A 25815-nucleotide genomic window follows, 5' to 3' on the forward strand; every position below is an offset into this window, starting at 1 on the left:
AAGGGCCTTTCCTAGGGTGTATAGTATTTTCTGAAACAGCACTAAGGTAAACACGGTTTTTAAAACTAATCTCATTTCAACAAAAATTGTCCAATGATTTTTAAGAATGTAATTTATTTGTAAGCTAAAAGGGTAAATATTTATAATATATTTTAACACTACCGGGGTAACTATTACATCATAGCTAACAACAGCTGACTAGAATAATGTTAATGTTGTTTGTGCTGTTTGTGGTACAAACATTCTTTTTCTTTATCTATATACAACAGATCTTTCTCTAACGACACAATGATAGAATGATAGAAACAAAAAAATACAACCTTTATATTCAATCTCATGATAAAATTAATTTTACCATCTCTAAAGATGAGGAAAAACCAGGAAATGACCATTTAAAAAATATTTCAAGGGGCAAAAGTCAGCTACAGCAGGAACAGGAAATCACCAAACTTGGTAGAGTAACAACGTTTAGAAGTCAGAAATGTATACTGCAAAGATTATATTGAAAAACTGAAATAATTGTTTAGTAAACAAGGGCTTAGGCAACAGAAAAAAATAAAATTTAACCAGTTTTTCACTGTAGTAATAAGGTAAAGGTTGTTTAAAGAAAAAAATTAAATCTGAAAACTATTTTCCCACTTTAGAGATTACTCAAGGGGCATAACTTTAGAACAGTTATTTGTGGCAACAGTGAGGATGCAACTTTTCCAAATGTGGGTTCAACATTATTATTATTATTTCTCGTGTACAATTTATTGTGGATATAGGTAAACTATGACTTTCAATGTTTTATAAAAAAAAGTTTTGTATGCGCTTGCATGATGACCTCAGGAAAACCACAAAATAAACTTTTGGAAGAAAATAGCATCTACTGTTTGTTTTGGTTACCAGGAATTATGAAACAATTATTAATATATAACTGTTTAAATAAGCTATCCTAACCTTTGGAAAATGTTCATAAATAGGGACATACTGTATACAAGACAGAAACCACACAACGAAAGCCTAGGTAGACATAATGAGTGAAGATTATTCCATAGCTTTAGTCCTAAGCCAGTTCACTTTTGAACTAAAATATGTACAAAGTATTGTTGATACTTTATAATTTGTGGGATAGTTAATTTCTTTAGTATAGACAAATGAAAAATTTATATTTTTAAATCAGTATGGACATGATGGAGGCTTTAACAAAAGCAGGAATCAAATTTCCATGAAAATAATTTTTTCTTAATACACAAAAAGTTGGTAATCATGAAAAATATGATAAAATGTAAATCTTTAACTGTTAAATCTTCATCTTTTAAATCGTTGTTAGGATTTTTTAAGCATAGTTAATAAACAGTATATGCAGCGATTTAATGTTATGCAAATTATTTCAAGCAGTTAACAGTGCAGGAATGGAGTATTGTAGAATGCTGCCATAAATGTTTTTGATAGTTTAGCATGGTGATGAATATACAGTGAAACCTGATTAAACCGAACCCTGAATAAACCAGAAACCTGTCTAATCCAAACTTGTTCTGAAGACCAATCATATCACATTTTATGCATTGTGAACCTGATGAAACAGAATACCTGCCAAAACCGAACAAAATCTCAAGTCCTGAAAGGGTTCGGTTTAGTCAGGTTTCACTGTACTTATATTAATATAAATATAATAAATCTTGAAAAAATAAGACAATTTCAGTGTTTTGTATTATGCGAAGATGTTCAATAACATATCTTAGGAGACACTGTTTTACATCATATATAAAATGTTATTCAATAAACTGTGCATTTTTATCTAAAATAAAAAAAAAAACACGATTTCCTAATTAATGAAAAGGAATATACAAAAATTGCTATTCCATTTTCTTTTACAATAATTTTAATAAAATTCATTGACACTAAAATTGAATTGCTTTATCTCATCTTGTTTTCCCAAAAAATCTACTTTGTCTCTCGATCTCATAGAAATACTGATCCTGTATCCACACCTAGTTAACAAGGTCTGTAACATTTTTTCTTTCTACTTTCTGTTTCAGAACCCATTCAGATTCTACAGGTTTTTTTTTACGAATGATAAAAATTTTCCAAATTTTGAGGCAGAAATTTCATTGGCTTATGTAATGATCACAAGATCAGAGGCAGCAATTTCATTGGTTTATGTAATGATCACATGAACAGAGGCAGAACTTTCATTGGCTTATGTAATGATCACATGCACAGAGGCAGAAATTGCATTGGCTTATGTAATGATCACATGCACAGAGGCAGAAATTTCATTGGCCTATGTAATGATCACATGAACAGAGGCAGAAATTTCATTGGCTTATGTAATGATCACATGATCAGAGTGTTGTCAGATCCTTGTGAACATAGTGTGGACACAGGGCCTGTATTTCAATCAGATCAGGCATTCCCTCAAATCAACAGAATTTTCAAATGAATTAAAATTCTACACTACATATAAATTTACATATTTGTATGTCTAAGGTTTGTATTAAGAGGTTCCATTTCTGCATCATAGTTGTTTTTAGACAGATTGTTCATGGGGTAGAGGTATTCATTGTTATCCATGTATGTGTAGGGCGGGGCTGTTGGCTCCGGGGCAGGGTAGTACCCATCATAGTCCTGCTGTCGTTCATCTTCGTCAGAACCACACATCAGGTAATGTACTTTCTGCAATGAAAATAATATCATAAACTTATTTAAATATCCTGCAATTATATTTTTGCAATACTATACAATTATAGCCTTTGCATGAGGTCCATACAAGGATACAAACATATTAGTTGTTATTTCCTTAATTTTCTTACATCTTTTTTTTTGTATATCTTATGTATTTGAAGATTTTTCTCTTCAAATAATCGATCATAAATACACACTTTTTAAAAACAATATCATGAAATTCATTACTTGACATCATAAAGTATATCAGTTTTTAGATATTCTAAAAATAACCATGCAATATGCTTTTTGCTAACTGCCATTTTCTATCTACCTTTGAAAATAAAGTTTAAAATGTGACTATCCCTGAATAGATCAAATTAAAAAAAAAATATAAGAATTCATAATATTAAATTATAATTTAAAGAGTGGTTTTTGTGTGTTATATCTGCATTGGAGGATCTTAAGCTAATACAAAACATATGTGTCATATGTAAAATAACACCAAAACAGAACAAAACACTAATTTCCTTTTGTAGTTTAAAGCTGGTTTATGGTTGACTTTTATGCTTTTTTTGTTCTGTTAAATTCAACCAGATTTCGGTTTATTTTTAGCAATGCAATTATTTTGTTGTGCAGCATTTTATTTTAAAATTCATCAGTATATATTTGATACTGATATTTGAAAATGATGAGCGCCCTTTAAAATATCAATAACAAACATGGCGGAATGTAAACTAACCACCTGGGGAAATAGAATTTCTTCTCTTAAGGTGGTACCAAACACTTTCACTAAAATTAATTTGGCTCGTTTAATTTCTCATAAAATTTTGTGAAAGTATTTACTTTGACCCTTTAACAAAAATATAAAAAAAATCAAAAATTTTGAACCAACCGTTTTGTCAGAAAAATTACACTGGTTATATAGAAGTTTGACAAACACTAGTTTTGATAATTGAGAAGCTTAATATTCCCTTTACAACACAACGTAATTAAAACGTTAAGCTGACTTTACAGAGTTATCTCCCTGTAGTGTTAGGTACCACCTTAATACTTGCTTATTATACTCTATAGTCAGCACCTGTGTCTCAGGTTCAATTTGGGAGAATAAAACTGCACACACTATACAAGCCTTTTAACAATAATACGTACCTCATCACAAGAACCATCATATGACATACAGCTGTGTAGCACAGCTGCTGGGATTGCTATATAAAGAATAGCTGTGTTTGAAAGGAATATCCCTGCCCATCAAAACTTATAAAAGGGATATAATATAGACCTCATCAAAGGGAGATAATATACAACTCATCAAAGGGAGATAATACGTACCTCATCACAAGAACCATCATATGACATACAGCTATGTAGCACAGCTGCTGGGATTGCTATATAAGGAATAGCTGAGATTATCCAACTTATCAATACCCACACATCTGTTAGATAATAATTGTTGTAGCTGACTTTATTGTTGATGGTTTGCTGGAAATTATAAATCCACAGGCCCTAAAAAAGAAAAGTCAGGATTTTATCACAATAAACACAACAATTCAAATAAAATTGAGAATGGAAATGGGGAATGTGTCAAAGAGACAACAACCCGACCAAATAAAAAACAACAGCAGAGGGTCACCAACAGGTCTTCAATGTAGCGAGAAATTCCCGCACCCGGATGCGTCCTTCAGATGGCCCCTAAACAAATATATACTAGTCCAGTGATAATGAACGCCATACTAATTTCCAAATTGTACACAAGAAACTCAAATTAAAACAATACAAGACTAACAAAGGCAAGGGGCTCCTGACTTGGGACAGGCGCAAAAATGCGGCGGGGTTAAACATGTTTGTGAGATCTCAACCCTTAAAGCATGGATTTGTATTGCCATAATAAAATTAACAGTACCAATTTTCATGCTCCTGATGCGCATTTCGACAATACATGTCTCTTCAGTGATGCTCGTGGCCAAAATATTTGAAATCCAAACCTTATATAAAAGATGAAGAGCTATAATCCAAAAGGTCCAAAAAGTATAGCCAAATCCGTGAAAGGAGTCAGAGCTTTGCATGAGGGAGATACATTCCTTAATTTATAATAATTTCTATCATTTTGTAACAGCAAATTTTAATAACACAAAAAATCTGTATTTTCATGCCAGTACCATAGTACTGGCTACTGGGCTGGTGATACCCTCTGGGACTAATAGTCCACCAGCAGAGGAATCGACCCAGTGGTAGTACTCCAGTCCCAATCAGCAATATTTGAAAAGATTTACTTTAAAATTGAACTTTTAAATTGTTTACTCTTGTAACTTTAAGTGTTTTAGATAAAAGCATTTGATACTGGAAAGTGGTTGATTTTGCAATATTTAACCCTGTTGAATGTATGTGCTTGTCCAATGTTAGAAACCTCTGCCCTTTGTTAGTCTTGTGTCTTTTTACCATTTAAAATCATTTAAATGTTTCAAACTTAAATTGGCGTCCATTTTTGTAATGTTATGGTAGTTTTTTGAAAGAATAAAGGTGGTAACAGTCATGATGATGATAATTGTACGAAAAATCTGGAGAGAATCATGTCCTGTCAAATTTTCAATTCCTTTTATTTAAAAACAAAGACATGGATCTAGCAATTTCTTTTTCTTTTTTTTTTTTAGGTTCCTTTATTTAGATATTTTCAATTTATATTAAAAAAAAATTAAAAAGCTTATTTTTTAACAGAATAGACAACATTTTTAAGGTGGTACCAAACACCTTGATTAAAATTAAGTTGGCTCTTTAATTTTTATAAAATGTTGACAACATATGTACTTTGACCCTTTCACAAAAAATATTAAATTTTCAAAAAACTTTGAACCACACACTTAATCAGAATATTTTAATGGACATATAGTAGTTTGCCAAACACTAATAATACTGATCATTGACAGTGGAATAAGGGAGATACTTTCAATTGATGTAATAAATAAGGGAGATAATTCCAATTGATGTGATAAAAAATTGTACTTAAATTTATTAGGACAATATCAGGCAATCAAATTGAGGTGAAATTACTCTAAATCAGGATAATAATAATTCTGATTATTGACAAAAAGTTTTCAATTTCCTCAAAATAGAATGTGATTAAGTTTACAAAATGCTAATTTTGATCATTGAGAAGCTTAATGTTAATAATTTAACCAATAGAACTTGATTAAATCTTTTAGTTGGTTTTACAGAGTTATCTCCCTGAAGTGTCAGAGATTTTACAGAGTTATCTCCCTCTAGTGTCAGAGTTATCTCTCTCCCTGTAGTGCTATGTACCACCTTAAGGAAGCTCGCTCGTCTTGTTTTGGAATTTTGGTCATATTTTTGGAATCCTCTGGTTTTATCCATTTGAATGCCTTAACAAAATTTGCCTGGTGACCCCCATTTTTCTTTTTATAATTCTTTTACATGTATAATGATAAGCTGTCTGTTAAAGTCTTATAAAATTTTAATTTCTTTTTAATAGTTTTTGAAGACTTCAATGGTAAAGCTATGAAAAGTCAAGAGAGAACATTTTCCCACCAAAATGTCAATTGCTAATATCTTGAAAACAAGCACAGTGACCTATATAATTTTTTTGCTCTTTTGATTCCTTTATTAATCCCCTATCAATATATGCTAGTGTTTTGAAAAGTTAATTACTTTGAAACTGAGAAGCCAGCTCCCTTAAGGTCAGAGTTTTTACAGAGTTATCTCCCTCTAGTGTCAGAGTTATCTCCCTCTAGTGTCAGAGTGATCTCTTTCCCTGTTGTGTTATGTACCACCTTAAGGTCGTCTTAATACTTACAGCTGCAGAAATAGATGCCAGTCCACACCAGATACTGATGATTACTCTTTCTCCAATGGAAAAGGTCTGCTTCACTGAAAACACACAATTAAATTAGTAATTAGAGAAATCGGCGAACAAATTGATAATTAGAGAAATCAGCTAACTAATTAGTAATTAGAGAAATCGGCAAACAAATTGATAATTAGAGAAATCGGCAAACAAATTGATAACTAGCAAAATCGGAAAACAAATTAGTAATTAGAGAAATCGGCAAACAAATTGATAACAAATTGATAAGTAGAGAAATCGGCAAACAAATTGATAATTAGAGAAATTGGCAAACAGGCAAACAAATTGATAATTAGAGAAATCGGCAAACAAATTGATAAGTAGAGAAATTGGCAACAAATTGATAATTAGAGAAATCGGCAAACAAATTGATAATTAGAGAAATCAGCAAACAAATTGATAATTAGAGAAATCGGCAAACAACAAATTGATAATTAGAGAAATCGGCAAACAACAAATTGATAATTAGAGAAATCGGCAAACTAATTGATAATTAGAGAAATCGGCAAACAAATTGATAAGTAGAGAAATAGGCAAACAAATTGATAATTAGAGAAATCGGCAAACAAATTGATAAGCTACAAGGGTTTGTTTAACAACCTTGACCTAGACTACCCATGAGACTCACACTTCAGTGGTGGATCCAGGGGGGGTTCTGAGGGTTGGAACCCCCTTTTTCTTGACGATCAATGCATTTGAATGGGGACATATAGTTGGAACCCCCCCCCCCCCCCCATTTATCCTGGGTTAGGAACCCCCTCTCTTATAAATGGCTGGATCCGCCCTTGCACTTGGTCATTCATTAGCCAACGGTACAAGGGCTGTATATATAGCAAGTCAAGGTTGTTAAAAACTTCCATCATCATTCATTAGCTACACTACAGCTTTGTTGGATAGGTGTGGTTCATGCCATTTCAAAATAAAAGTTTACACTCAAATAAGTTGGTTTACAATATTATGTTTGGTAATTTGAAGGTCATACAAATTGTAAGGACACAATTATTGATATATGCTTTACCTACCTACTGGTTAGCAAAAACATATTGTTAGGTTGACATGCTGTCTGGTAGGTGTTATCCTGCTTTTAGATTATTGTGTTGCTTATAATCAGTTTCTGACATTTTCTCATCAAAACAAGAGTCCTAAGATTTCTATGTTTTTTTTTTGTTTTTTTTTTGTGTACTCTGTCTTTTTGTCAATTTTAGCCATAGCATTGTCAGTTTATTTTCAACTAATGAGTTTGAATGTCCCTTCGGTATCTTGGATGTCTCTTTTGAAACCCTGATGTCCAATATAAACTTACCATAAACAAGAATTAAGGAAATAGCGAGGAGTATTACAATAATGAATCTCAATCTAACAACTGACTGGTCCATCAGAACTATCAGGTAAATTCCAACCTAAAAATAAATAGACAAAAAAAAAAATTATCCAGGTAGTGCCACTAAAACAATGTTGCGTTAACCTTTTTTTTTTCTTTTCTTATAATTTTATAGAACAAATCATAACAAATGGCACTTCTCACAATCAAAGCTAGAAGCTATTTCAGGAAATTTGAGAATGAACATACGTATAACTGTCATTTTCATTAAATTTTCTAAGTCCAATGCCTGTAATTTTGGCAAAAATCAACAGAATTCTACTACATCTGTAACTCATTAATGTTTCATATGCTAACCAGATGCTCCACAGGGCGCAGCTTTATACGACCGCAGAGTTCGAACCCTGAACAATTTGCTCAATGTGTGAAGGTGTTGAGAAAAGAAATGTGTACAAGTCTTTGTTGTAGAATGACTAAAGACAGAATGACAGAATAAAAACATGGCGAAATGACAAAATGACAGAATGGCGGGAAAAAGTAAAACAATATGGCCCTGACCACTTTGTGATGAGGCCATAAAGAATATACTGTCTCTCTTGACTTTAAAGCATGCCTCACTTTCTTCAGCTAAACACAAAAACAATAGGTCTGGAAAATATAATAAATATTCTTACTTTTGACATATGTAGTACACCTAATCCCATCAGGAGCAAAATTAACAAGAAACTAGTAACAAATGTGGTACAACATCTGCGATCGGTAAATCTGGCATATCTCGACGTTAAACTGTCCACTATATTGTCTACAATCGTCATCACAGCAATGCACTAAAATGAAACAAGAATTATAATCTTTAGTTATGATTTTATTTTAAAGAAAATAAACTTTAATAGCTGACTATGCCCTATGGGTGTTGATCATTGTTGTAGGCTATACAGTGACCTATAGTTGTTAATTTCTGTGTCATTTGGTTTCTTGTGAAGAGTTGTCTCATCAGCAATCATACCCCATTTTCTTTTTAGGCCAAATAAAAATATATACGTGTGGTTCCAGTAACCCTACCGTCCCTACTTTTTCGGCTTAAAAATAGCCTACCCTAAAGATTTTATTGTCCTTTTTCATTAAGCAATGTTAAAGTCAGAAAGTTGCTCCCACAGACTCAATGTAAAAAAAAACCATAAAATAAAAAAAAAATCCCTACCTACCTACCCTAACTTTTTTTCAGATGTAACTGGAACCACACATACTTTTTTATTTGGCCTTAATAAAGAGTATGAAGTCTATGGAAGTACCAAGAATGTTTAAGAAGTGTTATGTATGTAATGGGTCGTTAGTCATTAGGATGAAGTATATATATTGTCTTAGACACTAGATCTTTTTAAATGTTATCTTTTTCTATAAGTCATTTTTGCCAAGCATTTTTATAAGCTATAGGACATTTTAACACACAAAATTGACTGACAAATAGTAAGTGGGACATAAAAATGATCTTTACTAACCAAAAACATCACACCGGAAATAAACATGGATAAATAGAACAGCATGGCGTACACAGGTGGAACCTTCAAAACAGCAAACGCTGCAGGCATACTGTGGAATACAACCTTAAAACCTGAAACAAAACAACAGATTCTATCAACAAAGCTTCTCACTGTACAATAAGAGTTTTAGTGATGTGGTTGATATTTGGAATACAAACTTCTCACTGTACATCAGATTCTATCAACAAACTTCTCACTGTACATCAGATTCTATCAACAAACTTCTCACTGTACATCAGATTCTATCAACAAAGCTTCTCACTTGATATTTGGAAATCAAGGCTTCTTAATGAACAGCAAAACTTTTCATTGAATTCAATAAGAGTTTTAGTGATACAGTTGTGAGAATAACTTACTAAACCCTGAACCAGTTTTAGTGATGTGAATGTTTACTGATGTTGTTGATTTGTCAATTGGTGGAATGAATCAAAATGTTTTTCTAAATAAATATTTAACAAAATCTGCATTTTAGTTGATGTGTGCACCCATTAGGTATGGGGCCAGCTGAAGGACGCCTCCTTGTGCGGGAGTTTCTCGCTGCTTTGAAGACCCATTGGTGGCCTTCAGCTGTTGTCGGCTCTCTGGTAGGGCTGTTGTCCCTTCGACACATTCCCCATTTCCATTCTGAATTTTATCCTGTATTAATTCAATTTAGACAAGAATACCACTACACTTACAAGTCTACACAAAATTCCGTTACAGATTATTTTAACCCAAAGCTTCCTCTTTCAAAAGTACAATTAGTGATTTGATGTGATCTTAAGCTGGCTGTGCCATAAGCGTGCAACATGTATTTACAAAAAGTTTACTTGCAAGTATCTTTATTTTTTAAACTGGATAACTTGGAAAATTTTAAAATATTGTTTATTATATGTATTTGTGAGTGATGAATGCAGCAAACACAAACATGTTCAACCCCACCACTTTCTTTATGTGCCTGTCTCAAATCAGAAGCTTGCAGTTTAGTGGTTGCTGTCATAATTTTTTTTTGGTTTGTTTTTTTTTAAATTGTTTTGTAATTAACTAGGCCTTTAGTTTTATCTCCATTGAATTGTTTCATATTTTTCAAGTCTTGGCCTTTATAGCCACCTAAATAAACTGTATGGATTTTTCTCGTTATCGATGGTTGTCTTCCACGATGTGACTGATATATCGATTCAAACTAGAAGACATTTCTAGCATTATAAATAATTTCAACAAAACAAAAAACACAGGAAACGAAAAACATAAACAAATAAAACCAACGAAATATTTCCAACTACACAAACTGAATACCTAAAACAGTCATGCTTTATTTACAACATAAAAAGCAGGTGCTACAACTCGCAAATCAACCAAAGCCATGATAAATGAGTGATGTGAATAGTTTAAGATTCTTTTGTCTGCTAGAGACATATAAATCTACCCAAAAATCCTTTTAAATAATTAAGGACAGATTTCAGTATTTTTTAATAGATCTAAATGGAGATCACTTTAAAAAGATTCATGTGTAAGTACTGCTAAATTTAAACATTTTTGCGATTAATATAATTTGTTTTTTTCAGAATTAAATGAACATATATACTACATACTACATTTAAAGTTGATATATCCACAACTTTATTGAAAACTGTTTTGACAAAAAACTGATACAGGCTGGACAATTTGACAGACAGACAGACCTACTATAGGCATTCTTCATGGGGTAATAAAAACATAATTACACAAGAAGGAGAACCTCAAAGCAGTGTTCTCCTTAAAACCTGACTATAAAGCCTTCTTAGTAACTTAAGCTTGGAAGATATTAGTATTGAATTTGTCAATTTGCAGGCATGAACTGGTGATTTGAGGGTAAAAAAGCTTCATGAAACATACACAACAGCCCGGATGGATTTTAGTTCTTCCACCGACCCACTGTGGACATCCAATCCAAGCCCACTCCAGCTATAATCTCTTTTTTTGTAAAAAATATTGATAAAAATTTCTTATCTGCTTTTTTCAATTGATTGTTCTTGCAAATATTTTGATTTAACAAAAAAATATGCATGCCCCCTCCTATGGGTGGGCAGAGTGGACAAGCTAGAAAATTTGCCCACTCGGTGCCCATTCCCACTGTGGACAGGTGGACAAAGCAAAATCCACCAGAGCTGTATGCACATGTATCAGCAAATGATAAAAATGAAATTCCAATAACTTTATCTTAATATTCTACTCTCTGCAATCTACACATATGACTATGTAAATTGTCATGATAAATCATATTCTCTAGTTAGTAGTATATTTTCATTTTCAGTATGGTAAATGTAAAATGACCTTCTTTTTTCAATGTCCAGGGCCTTTTAAAGATGACTATAAAGGGTAAAAGGTTTTTTTTTATTGTTGAAAGCTATAAGATGACATATATTTACTTTTATTTTCGTCATTTGAACTATGGTGGATAGTCTCATTGGCAATCATATCACATCTTGTCATTTTAATATAAATTACAAATGTCTTTATTCAAATCCTTCCCGTCTTCATCAGGTTAATAAACTAATGTCAAGTTTTCTACCTTATTTTTCATTCATTGATCTAAAATTTTCAAAAGTTATCCGGAAAGCTTAGCTTCTCAATGAGCTAGGCTTTGTACTTTCAAGGAATTTCTTCCCTTATTGAATGATACCAGTAACACTTCATGTAAACAAATGAAACAGTTATTTGTGCATTGCTGTCATGACTGTGGGTTCTTTTTTCTTCAATTAGTACATATTTTAATGGATTCAGGAAGATCTTAGTTCATTATTTTGCTAAAGACAACATCAAAGCCGTCAGAATATTTGTACTTTGTTAAACATTTACATTCTTGGTTTAACTAAACCTATGATATGATTGGTATATCCCACCAATTTTTCCAGTTACAAGCGAGCATTGATAGATGATGCCTGATGAATGTTTTCCAACACATGACCATGTCTACACCAATGAAAACACTAGAATTAAATTTTGGATACATGACCATGTGTACACCAGTGAAAACACTAGAATTATTTTTTGGACACATGACCATGTCTACCCTAATGAAAACACTAGAATTAATTGTGTGGGACACATGACCATGTCTAAACCAATGAAAACACTAGAATTAATTGTGTGGGACACATGACCATGTCTAAACCAATGAAAACACTAGAATTAATTGTGTGGGACAAATGACCATCAGGGTTCTCATTAAGGATTTTTGAAGGCGAGTCCAGGGACTCGTCAATTTTAGCATGGATGAGTCCAACAGCAAGAAGAAAATATTTTATTGCAATATAATGTAATATTTTAGTCTCCATTTCCTAACAAAGCAATGCAATGACATTAAATTCAGATCACTTTTAAACTTTTGCTATAAAATGATGATATTTGTGTTTAACTGTGTTCAGTTTATACAAAATATTTCAATCATTATGCATCCTTGGACTCACAAGTTTTGAAAATGGTGAGTCCAGACAGATTTTGATGAGTCCAGGACTTATGGACTCGCCTTAATGAGAACCCTGGACCATGTCTACACTAATGAAAACACTAGAATTAATTTTGTGGGACACATGACCATGTCTACACCAATGAAAACACTAGAATCATTTTTTTGGGACACATGACCATGTCTTAACAAATGAAAACACTAGAATTATTTTTTGGACACATGATTATGTCTACACCAATGAAAACACTAGAATTTAATTTGTGGGACACATGACCATGTCTACACCAATGAAAACACTAGAATTAATTTTGTGGGACACATGACTGTCTACACCACTGAAAACACTAGAATAAATTTTGTGGGACACATGACCATGTCTACACCAATGAAAATACTAAAATTAATTTTGTGGGACACTTGACCATGTCTACACCAATGAAAACACTAGAATTTAACTTTCATACTGAAAATGTCAACATAAAACTGTTAATTATATCCTGTAAAAGGAATGGCATGCAAATAATAGGGTTAAGTGAATGGACTTACTCGCCAGCCCTGTTTGTATAAAAAATAAAAATAAATACAAAATCATTTTAAAACAATTCCGTTACCTTTAATTCCTAATCAAATACAGGTCTTTCACCTTTTTATTAAAATAATACAGATATCTTTTTGTTATGTACAATTCATATTATTTTTTAGTACATTTTTTCAGACATTCAGTTTTTCTTTTATAAAAAATATTTGATTGTTGTAGGTTTTTTTCACCAATTTTGTATTTTTATAAATACAATACATGTACCCTGTTACCACCTTTGCTACACAACATTTCAACATTGCAAGTGTTAGAGGTAGATCTGGTGTCTTTTTCTGAGCATCCATTATGGGCATGTTGCAAACATACTTATGTAATTTAGCATATTTCTTCAAGTATCTTTCAATATTCAACAAAAACTTTTAAAACTTGAAATTTAAAGATTAAACAAAAAATTTAAGTGTATTTCAAAATTTAAGAAAATATTTTCTTTAGAATCAAGGGCAGAAAACTATACTGAATTTTATAGAGAAAATGTTTTTTTTTCATGAGCTAATTTTAAATATTGGTAACCTAGGACTTTATAGTTAGATAGAATCAGAAGAAATTATATTGCAACAAAAGTATCAGCCAACGAACAGCTACATTTGTGTATTACCAATGTTATTTCAACTGATGGGGCGGAGCTCACATTTTAATTTGCATAAGGACAGTCTATTTGATGTCTATGTGATAAGGATTATTGCCGTTATAATTAATATTGAATTCTTATCATCTATCAGTGTCATCAAACTCATATACAAAAGAACTGAGTGTATGATATGGGAGGAATAATTGGACACTGCATTGACAAGTTTATCCCAAAACTCCCATCTATAGATGGACTGGTCTTAAATAAGCGAACTTCTTAAAGGAGGTAGACCTAGGTTAAGGGAAATAACTCGTAAAATCATCAGTACGTTTGTGTCAACCATTTTCAAAAATATATTCTAAGCTTCTAGGTTACATAGATTATTTTCAATCAGTTTCAGGTAAATGCTTAAAATACATTAATGAACTTGACTTTTACAAACGCTTAACTGATTTAAAAAGTTATCTCCCTGAACCAAGGTCTACCCCCTTAAATAAGCGAACTTCTTAAATCCTGCCCAGTCAAGTGAAATAAATGTAGTAATACATCTCAAACGATTTGTAAATCGACACAAATATCTCGACTCTCATACCTTTAAACATTGTCTCTGTGAAAATAGCTACATTTTTCGTCTCCAGGAGGTTTCCTAGATACGGTGCCATTGCCAACTGTGGGACTTGTACTATACAGGCATACACAAAAATAACCACCAGCCAATTTCTGTAATATAAAACAAAATTTCATATTACTATGTATTAAAAGATGGTACCAAACATTCTATTCTCAGTTTTATTTTTGATATCTTATCTAAAAGTTGCCTCAATTAATTTTAATAAAATTTTGTCAAAATACTATCTTTGACTCTTTGACAAATATATATGTAACACTCCTAAACGTGTCCTTCCCCCCAAACGTGTCCGATTCTCCTAAACGTGTCTTTTCTCCCTAAACGTGTCCGAAATGTACAAGATTTCCCAAACGTGTCCAATTTCATAACCCCCAAACGTGTCCGATAATTGTTATTCGCCAAAACGTGTCCAATATTTAACGCCAAAACGTTACACGTCTTTTAGCGCTTTTACATGTATCTCTTAAATAAAATCGCTGATAACGTTTACGGCAATTCTATGATGGGAGACACACGTGATGAAGATGTTATTTATCAGATTAAGTTAGTTCGATGTAGGTTTTTAATGATTATAATAATTGCAAAATTAATCTGTTATTATTAAGTAACTTTGACTGCAGTTGTTTATTGTCCAGTTGCAAGTATTTCATATTCATTTAGAGCAAACATACACATAGTTCTGGAGTTGAATTAATCGTTAACTTTGTTAATTATTTTGTACTTATAAACTCTGATGATGCCTTTTATATTTTTCCGAATATTGCATGGCGGGGTTTTAACAGTATTTTTTTTACTTTTGTCAATAGTTTGTGTGTATTTCAAAAGCCCATCAAATTATAAACTTGTTATCTGGGTTTTTAATAAATTTTAGGTTTCCACCATCACTAAAGACACACGATAAGAAACATAACGTCCAGTGCCAAATATTTCATGCATAAGTTTTATAGATTCTTTTTTTTATGAATATTACTGTTACATGTATGTGATCAACGCCGGTTTTAAATGCAAATTTATTTTGTAGTGTATAAATAAACTTTAGAATGTTGATTACGTATTGTCCAGTTGCAAGTACTTTATGCATATTTAGAGCGCACAATAGTTTTGCAAGTTTTAATGTTTTTACAGTTGTACTGTACACATTAACTTTAAACTAAACTTTAAACTGATGATTGCGTATTGTCCAGTTGCAAGTATGTCATGCATATTTAGAGAGAACATACAAGTTTTAATGTTTTTGCAGTTCTATTTAGAGAGAACATAGGCTACGTGTTTTTTTTTTACATTTTAACATACATGTTTTAATGTTTTTACTGTTCTTTTGTTAAGATAAACTCTAGACTGCTGGTTGCATATTGTCCAGTTGCAAGTATTTCATGCAAATTAGAGAAAACATACAAGTTTTAATGTTTTTTTCAGTTCTACTGAATAAATTAACTTTAGACTGTTGATTGCGAATTGTCCAGATGTCAGTATTTCATGCATAATTAGAGAGAACATTAAAGTTTTAATGCGCAGAGAAAGGGACCCGTTAACTGTACTGTTTAACTCAACATGTTTGCTTACAATTTACAAACGAAATAGCCGAAATGACGCCCCACTTTAAGCCAGTTTAATTCTTCCGTTTTGAAAAAGTACTAACGTGCTTATGTATATTTTTAATGAAATGGTAAAATTAGTATACGTTAATGAAATAGCAATAACCAAATAACGCTTAATATGGACACGTTTTTGGGATTGGACACGTTTGGGAGTTTATACAAATGACACGCTTTGGCGCAGTTTTCAACTAGACATGTTTGGGGGAATCGGACACGTTTGAGGGGAAGGACACGTTTCTGAGTGTTACATATATAAAGGAGTAGGTCCAGTAAGACCCCTCTTTGGCCCCAAAATATAGCAGTTTTACAAAATTGTTAAAATGTACACTTTTAGTTATTTATTGGACAGTAGAATGCTTCTGCTACATAAATATGGGCTGTTTTTGACAATACAATGCACATATATCTGGTACTAGCACCATTAAGTGCTAAATTACTGAACTCTACAAAATTCTAGCATTTTAGTTAAATTTTATACGGTTTTCATGTAAAACGAAAGTGGCCTCCTTCGTGTTCATCCTTAATATTAAAATGTAAGTTGTATTTGATGATAACACATAACATATATAACGGTTAAGGATGAACACGGATACGGCCACTTTCCTTTTTGACAAAAACCATCTGAAAAGTGACATTTTTCGGCATATTTGGTAGATTTTTCATATTTGAGCTTGAATCGGATCGTTTTTAATGACTCAATTAGTTAAAATCTTTCACCAAAACTTCAAATGAAATAGACACTTGAGTGTTTAAAAAGTGGTCAAAATCTTTCGTCAGATGTTCCTGAAATTTGCGGCCAAAATCGGTCCTTATCGGACCTACTCCTTTAAAAAACTTAAACCTTTCTTTATAAAAAAAAAATCGTTGGATATGCAGCAGTTTGACAACCACTACCTTTTGATCCTTCAGATGTTTAATATCTACTTAACAAAGGAGTGTGAATAAAACGTTCAGCTGATTTACAGAGTAATCTCCCTGTAGTGTTATGTATCACCTTAAACCTTTTACATATTTTAATTTTTCTTCTGTATCTTACAAACTTAACCACTGTTCTTTGAGGACCTTATAGTATAATGGTTATGTAATGCTATATTACTTGAATGTTAATACAGATTTTTTATTGTGCTATAAGTGTGATACTAGGTCTTCTTTTTATATGTTCTTCTTTTAGTTTGGATATTTTCCATCCTTTTTCAGTTATAAGCAAAGAATGTTACCATGGTTACTGTGTATTCATGTGACATTTATATCATATTATTCATTTTTACTAAAATTTCAATATAAGCCCACTGTCTAAAAAAGTGTACATCATTAAATTAATAACTAATATTTCCATTTTAAAATCTGGTTATGAAAGTTTGTTTTGGGATTTTTGTCAAGGTTTTCGGAATCCTCTTGTTTTATTCATTTGAATGCCTTTCAAAAATTTGCCCATTGACCCTCATTTTGCTTTTTATAAATATTTTACATTTATAATGATAAGCCATCTGTGAAAGTCTTAATTATTTTTTAATAGTTTTTGAGAACTTAAACTTGTCAATGATAAAGCTATGAAAAGTCAAGAGAAAACATTTCCCGACAAAATTTCAATGGCTAATATCTCGAAAGCAAGCACATTGACCTGTATATTTTGTTTGCCTTTTTTGCTTTCTTAATTAATCCCCTATCAATGTATACTAGTGTTATGGAAAGCTATTTATTATGAAGCTGAGTAGCGAACTTCCTTAATACCAATCCTCTGTACACATCAATCTAAGTTGGGCATGGATGGTCACCAATTTTGTTGAATCTTTCTCATACAACAAACATTGACATAAGATATGAAAAGGCATTTTTTAGTTCTTGTCTGAAAACTGAAAAATATCCCCTTTTTTAAATGAATATAACCCTGTTACTTGTAAACGTAAAATCTTAAATTTACTAAAAAACGAAAAGGAGCTCATGTCAATAGATATAAACAATTCACCAAAGTTTCATGCGAATTGTTAAAGCGTTTTTGAGTTAATGTTGATGACAGACAGACACATACAACAGTATACCATGTCCTGTTAACGAGCGTATAAAAAATATAGTTGTCACCATACATCTAATGCTACAAAGATCATATTTCCAATCCACTTACACATTTCGACTGATACGACCTTTTCCAACCCATTTTCCTATTGATACAGGTATAGCTGTCCAAACAGGTAACCCAAACATCAACAAATTAAAACCATTGATCCAGTCCTGAAACATAAAGAATGAAATTAGAGCAGATATCAGATTCCAATTTTTCCATTTGTAAAGGGGCATAACTCTAGAATGGTTGAAGTGACACCACTAAAATTCAAACTTGATCTGTATGTTGTGGTAATAAGCTTTGTGTATATGTTTAATAGCATTTGGTTAAGCCAAACTACAGTTAGCAGTGGCAGATCCAGAACTTTTCCTAAAGGGGGGGCTCCAGTCATGCTTCAGTGATTCCCTATATAATCAACCAAATTTTCCCCACCAAAGGGGGGGGGGCCCGGGCCCCCAGGAACCCCCTGGATCCGCCTATGGTTAGAGAATATTTTGTATTAGTTTCATAAAGTTTGGTTGAAGCAAACTGGTTAAAGAACTGAAACAAACTTTGGGACATATGCCAATGCATACAAAAGGACAAGGGTAAAAATTGTTGCCCCCTCTACTATGGCATTTACAGGTCATTGGATGATGGCTTCAAATTTCAAAATATATTATATTATTATTGCTTTTATTTTGAATGTTTATTTGAAAGTAGTGTTCAGAAAAGGGAGGTCACCAAATTCAATAATAACTATTAGAGTAAAATTTGTTTTTCAAGAAATGAGTTTATATGGGAAAGAGCTATATCCACAAAATCCATTAAAACTAGTACTCCATGAAGAAAAATATTTCAACAGTATTTGATAAACATACTTTAAGGGTATAAACTCTAAATAGAGGTGCTCATATTTACAGGAGGCTAATACATGGGAGAAGAAATAGTAACTTACAGAAGGATTTATGGAGGTGTTCCTACTTACAAGAGGTTAATACACAGAAGAAGAAAAAGTAACCTACATTTATAACAGAAGGAACTATGGAGGTGCTCCTACTTACAGGAGGCTAATACAAAGAAGAAGAAATAGCAACTTACATCTATAACAGAGGGATTTGCCTTCGGATCAACAAATCCTGTGAAGTCAAGTTTATAGAACCTCTTCAGGAAATTTCCCGTATGATTTGGATCCAAATTTTTATATCCATAACCCATCACAGCAAATAACAAGCCTAAACTTGCTGGTCCCAGGAGGAACAGAATCTGAAAAAGTAAAATAAATAAATATGAGGGGTACCAGAATTAAAGAAATGTATAGAGTGCAAATAAAATCACATGCACAGGTTTAGTCTTGAGAATCTGAAAATTCATGAAAACATCTTACATGCACGCAGCCAGCTAAGGGCTATTCAATTCAAATATATGTGGGAAGGTAGAAAGGGACTTTCAAAATATCCCTACAACCAAGAATTTTTTTTTTAGATTATTTAGCATTAGGTTAGTAGAATTTTAATGAAAAAAAGACTCATGACCCACGTTCAATAAAAATGCTTCCTTTCCTACCCTCCAAAATACATTTGAATGGAATAGCCCTAAGCTACAACAACATGTAACATAAAAGTTTGTATTTCTTGGTCTTTAGTCTTTATATCTGGAAATGTAGACTATTGTTTTTATTTTAGTGATTTGCTATGATTTTGTTGGTCTTTCTTCAACTTTTAGAGTTTTGATTTCCCGTTTATGTCTTCTGTCTCTTTTTCATTTATAATTATTTTTTATTGCTAGTTTTCCATTGACACAATTTATTTGGAGTTATTTCCCTTTGGAAGCCAAATTGCAGGGCTAACTGGAGTTATTTCCCTTTGCAGGGCTAACAGATTGATTTTCTGATTTGACAAACCAAATTTGAACAAGTTGTACAAGCAAGTCTGATAAAAAAAACCTAAGAACTTTAAATGTAGAAATTAATGCAATGTTTTTATTATTGTGAAACTGCGACAGGGTTATATTTGCAATAATTTAAACTTTTTAAATTTAACAATTTTCTCAATGTTGTAAAAATTAAAATCGCATTTTAGTCTTAAATTACAAAACTTCAATAATAAATGCATGCAATAATTTCTGAATTTACAGTGTATAAAAGTTATAACTTAAACATAGGGTTTAAACAAATAAAAATAAATATGAAAACAACTTCTTTCTAAAATCAAGTGGTTGATAGTACAATTTGAAATTTGGGTGTTTTATAAAGGATATTAATATTGCGTCCATTGCCATAAAACATGGCGGCAAAGGGAAGAAATAATTTGAATTTGGTTGTTTTATGAAGGATTTAATCGTTGCTGGGCTTCCAAAATGTTGTACACTACATTTTTTTTCTCACCAACAGGCTTTGAAAATTTGGTCAAAATGCAAGTTTCCAAAATGTCGTGAACTTGAACATTTTTGTTTATGGCATTGAAATATAAACTAAGACATCCCTGGACTACATAAAAACTTTATTTATTTTTACAGGAAGTAAAGAAATGAACAAGTATTTGCTTCCCAAAGTTATTATACAACAATTTTCAACTTTGAATACAACATTTTGGAAGCAAACATTACAAACAGTTGAGATTGAAAATTTTGTAACATGTCTTATTTTAAACGTTTTGATTGTTCTAACTGTATGCTATTTTGGAATATCAAAGATTTCCTCCCATGTGCCAAAAAGAAGTTTTAGCCAAAAGTCATATACAACATTTTGGAAGCTATGTACATTGCCAGGCAACATGGAGACAAAGGGAAGCAACTCTAGCTAAAATTCATTAAAACCTTATTAGGCCACGGTTTTTTAATTTGATGGTTTACGGATTTTCCCCATGAAAAAGTCGGGTCGGTCGGTCGGGAAAAAAAAAGAAAAAAAATCTTTGAAGACAGAAAAATATGCAAAATCAATATATTTCACCTGTCTTACAATATGTTTGTTGTGCTATTTTATCATCAATTCTTCAATTTTAGTTCGATGAAATAATATTGCTCAACTGTTATAAACATCGCATGACATTGTCTAATAATTTACAGTAAAAAAAGGGGGTGCACGGACAAAGACGAAATTAAATCGTCATTTCAGAAACAAGAAAAATAAATTCGCGTGGCTCTTTATCAATTCAAGAAAACTTGGTGAATAATGATCTTCAAGCACGAAAACTGATAAAGAAAAAAATGTAAAAACGTCGTACGAAAATAAGTTTCAACACACGTGTAAAAACCTAATAGACTCGTCCACTGGAAAACGAGATTATCGGGTTAATCTGTTGTCTCGCATTCCCGTTTTTTATCCAAATGGACGATAATTTTTTTATTATCTATGAAACAAGAAAATTCCAAATGATTTGTTAATATTCAGTACTTCAACTTGATGCCTTTACCCTGTCCACATTTGGACAAGTCTATTTCTATGAGATGATGCATCTTACGGACTGATGACAAATAAGGGAAACGAACTTATTGTGTAATTGGTTTTAAACACAAGTTTCGTTCCGCAATATTATTTGCGCAAACGACATTTCAAGGTCAGTTATAATTGATTTGTCAATTTTTAGAAACGTAAACTGGAAGTTTTCTTTTTCACAACAGAAAGTGTTATCAATTTTGTTAGTGATTAATGCATAAATTTCATTTCATAAAAAAAAAAAATATTTAATTATTTTTCAGGAATAATGCATTTGTTAGGGTCGGCGGGAATAAAAAAGCATGAAAAGTCAATTTTATTTTTATTCTGGAAATCGGAAAAATCGGGTCGGCGGATCCGTAAACCAACAAATTAAAAAATCCAGGCCTTATCTAACAAATACAAAGTATTTTTTCTTACCCATCCACACACTCTAGGTCCAAAAGCTATAAATAGAAACACTAACAACCATGTGACAAGCAATGCTATAGGAGCCAGAGAGAAATTGATCTTTTGGAATGCCTCTGAAAAATGCCACACTGGAAATTCTGTAATGTTAGAGATATAAGGAATCTCTTGAAGATAACTATAACTGTAAAAAGAAAAAAAATGTCAAATTCATTTATTAAAGTCAAATGTATATATACTAATAAATATAATTTTATTTTATATAAAAGGAGCAACACAATGGGTGTGATATGATCAGTTGGATCTGATAGCATGCTCAGCTTTTAGTGGGGTAAAAAGTAAAATCACAAAAATGCTAAACTTAGAGGAAAATCAATTCGGAAAGTCCATAATCACATGGCAAAATCAAATAACAAAACGCATCAAAAACGAATGGACAAGAACTGTCATATTCCTGACTTGGTACAAGCATTTTCAAATGTAGAAAATGGTGGATTAAACCTGGTTTAAGGAGGTAGACCTAGGTTAAGGGAAATAACTCTTAAAATCATCAGTATGTTTGTGTCAACCATTTTCAAAAATATATTTTAAGCTTCTAGGTTACATAGATTATTTTCAATCTGTTACATGTAAATGCTTAAAATACATTGATGAACTTGACTTTTACAAACGCTTAACTGATTTAAAGAGTTATCTCCCTGAACCAAGGTCTACCCCCTTAATTTCAACTTATGAGTTTGAATGTCTCTTTGGTATTTTTCGCTCTTTCATGTAAATAACAAATTTCTAAAATGATTCATCTTGTGGCTAAAATGCGTAAAAATTTAACATGGCTATCATTAGTTATACACGTCAACCTTGGTGAATTCTCATTATCTTTATATGAATATCAACATAGTTTGAAATTCTCGAAAGAAATGTATTATAAAAAATTTCAAAGGTGAATTTGCTATAATTCCAAAGCTCGATTCAATTTCAGGCTAAAGGCTCAACTACTGTTTTACATACTGATTTTTATAAATAAATTACAAATTCTTTAAATAACTACACAATAAACAGTAATGCAAATATTTGAGGGGGTACCCAACACTTTGACTGAAATAGACTTGGTTCGTTTAATTTTCATAAAACTTTGACAAAATATTTACTGACCTGTTTAGGCTAATATGAAAATTTCTAGACATTTGAACCACAATTTACAGGAATATTTTTGTTGGATATATAGCAGTTTGACAAATACTAATTTTGATCGTCAAAAAGCTGGATTTCTCCTTACTAATAGTATCTGATTTAAATGCACAGCTGGTTTTTAAGAATTTACTCCCTTGTGTTAGGTACCCCACTTAAACTTGGACAGTAAATCATATATATGTTCAAAGCGACCCTTTCGATAAGATGGTCTGCATCAAACAGCGGAAACTATAGAGAGTTTAGTATGATATCCATCATTTGTCCATTATCATTGAACTAGTATACATATTTTTTTAGGAGACAGCTGAAGGACGCCTCAGGGTGCGGAGTTTCTCACTGCATTGAAGACCCATTGGTGGCCTTTGGCTGCTGTTTTCTTTATGGTCGGGGTTGTTGTCTCATTGACACATTCCCCATTTCCATTCTCAATTTTATATACTTACTCGAAGAATTCCTGTTCAGGCAGACGGGCATCACTTTGTCTACCTTGAGGTCCTATAAAAGCTGGAACTGATTCACTGTAAATAGAAATTCAATTATGATTTATCATCTTAAAATAAATAAAATTACTGTAATTATAAAAAAAATTGACAGACTGTGGATTCATTATTATCCATTGGATATCAATTCTCAAAGATTTAAGGTGGTAGACCTTGGTTCAGGGAGATAACTCTTTAAATCAGTGATGTGTTTGTTAAAGTCAAGTTTCATCAATGTTTTTCAAGCATTTACCTGAAACAGATTGGAAATAATCTATGTAACCTAGAAGCTTAGAATATATTTATAAAAACGGTTGAGACAAACGTACTGATGATTTTAAGAGTTATTTCCCTTAACCTAGGATCAAGGAATAACAAATTATATATGGGCCTGTATGCAGACCTCAGAAAAACCATGAAATTAAATATCTACGAATATACAAGTTTACCTTTATCCATGAAAATTGGTACCCACGGAAATAAATGAATCCACAGTATGCAATAAAATTAACATATTTTCACCAGCAGTTTCGATTTATAACTTTTCAGTATTTTGATGTTCATATCTAACTTAAACATCTTAAATAGTCTATTATATGTTAGAAAATCACTATAATAAATTGTAATGAATTTAGCTAGATAAGTTGGTTTCCTTGTTTGAATTCTTGTCCAACCCTTTTATAACCTACAATATGGTATGGGTTTTGCTTTGCTGAAAGCAGGCATAATAATCAGGTCTCAGCATTTCAAAGATATTTAATTTTGTTCCAGGAACATTGATGCCTAATTGCAGCATTTAAAGTGGTTAGAAGTTAAGAAGAATTTTGAAATACATTGTAAATTCATTATTGTTTATAACCATGATAACAGATATTGGAATATCATTCCAAGAAAGATAACCCAATAATTTTCTTCTGAAAATTGTTAAAATGTTTCATGGACAGTGAAAAAAAATCAGCAAGATAACTGTAAACACCTGTATATATATTTTAACCTAAATTTAATACTTAGGCCTAAAAGTGCATATAATACTGATACTTTATGAACATAAGGATATCATGGATAAACTATAAGCAGATGTGGTACGAGTGCCAATGGGACAATTCTCCCAGCAAGTCACAACTTGTAAAAGTAAACCATTATAGGTGAAAGCATGGCCTTCGATGCAAAGCCTTGGCTCAAACCAAATAGCAAGCTATAATTTATAAAGGGCCATAAAAATGACTAGTGTAAAACCATTCAGTTAGAAAAACTAACAGTCTAATCTATATAAAAATATTAAGAAACAAGAAACACTTAAAACATGTGAAACTGCGAGCTACTGCTCACTAGCCATGGTGTTACCCCTGCCACAAGTGGATAATTTTAATAGTGTAAAATCATACAAGTGTTCTGTAAACAGGAAGTTGTCGAGTGATGAATCTGAAAACGCATCACACGGTATAGCAGACATATAAACCCTGAAACCAAATTTCAGAAATCCTTGTTTTGTAGTTCCTGAGAAAAATGTGACAAAAAATATTCATGGGACGGACGGACTGACTGATGGATGGATGGATGAACAGACGGATAGACAGAGGTAAAACAGTATACCTCCCCCTTTTTCAAAGCGTTAAGTGGGGGTATAAAAAATGAAATTCCTATCCTATTCCTACCCAACTCTATTAGGCATAGATATGCATAATAAAACATAAACATTTTCAAAGAGAGGCTGCAGACAATTTTTTTTTCATTCTTACTTTGTAGTTTGATGGTCAAAACATTGATCTGAATTCCATCCATTGCCACAGGTACCCCATACATAGGGTTTCTCAACCATTGATAACATAGCATTATAATAGACCTACATGGCAGATCAAAGGAGCAAGGTATACAAAGAGAGGCCCCAGCCCCCAGGTATATTTTTTATACTTACGTTGTAGTCTCATGATCAAAACATTGATTTGAATTCCATTCATTGCTACAGGTACCCCATACATAGGGCTTCTCCACCATTGACAACATCGCATATAGACCTACATGACAGATCAGAGGGGCAAGGTATACAAAGAGAGGCCCCAGCCCCCAG

The 25815-nt window shown here is 32.1% G+C and overlaps 1 protein-coding gene across 2 annotated transcripts; it reads right to left on the minus strand.

Annotated features, from left to right (window-relative positions):
- LOC143051669 (uncharacterized) lies at positions 1 to 25814 on the minus strand. Of its 2 annotated transcripts, XM_076224575.1 has the most exons (13): positions 25663 to 25814; positions 23712 to 23786; positions 22090 to 22261; positions 19335 to 19499; positions 18315 to 18421; positions 14559 to 14686; positions 13347 to 13355; positions 9329 to 9441; positions 8504 to 8656; positions 7812 to 7908; positions 6458 to 6531; positions 3982 to 4155; positions 1 to 2661 (listed from the first exon to the last, which is right to left on the minus strand). In XM_076224575.1, exons 1-13 carry the CDS (start codon positions 25749 to 25751, stop codon positions 2455 to 2457), a joined length of 1563 nt encoding a protein of 520 aa, XP_076080690.1. In that variant the 5' UTR covers positions 25752 to 25814; the 3' UTR covers positions 1 to 2454. The 2 variants fall into 2 exon arrangements, with proteins under 2 accessions (XP_076080690.1, XP_076080691.1); XM_076224576.1 differs by lacking the exon at positions 13347 to 13355.
- Position 25815: the final 1 nt, after the last annotated feature.

Source organism: Mytilus galloprovincialis, chromosome 11 (genome assembly GCF_965363235.1).
Source record: "Mytilus galloprovincialis chromosome 11, xbMytGall1.hap1.1, whole genome shotgun sequence".
NCBI classification, from domain to species: domain Eukaryota; kingdom Metazoa; phylum Mollusca; class Bivalvia; order Mytilida; family Mytilidae; genus Mytilus; species Mytilus galloprovincialis.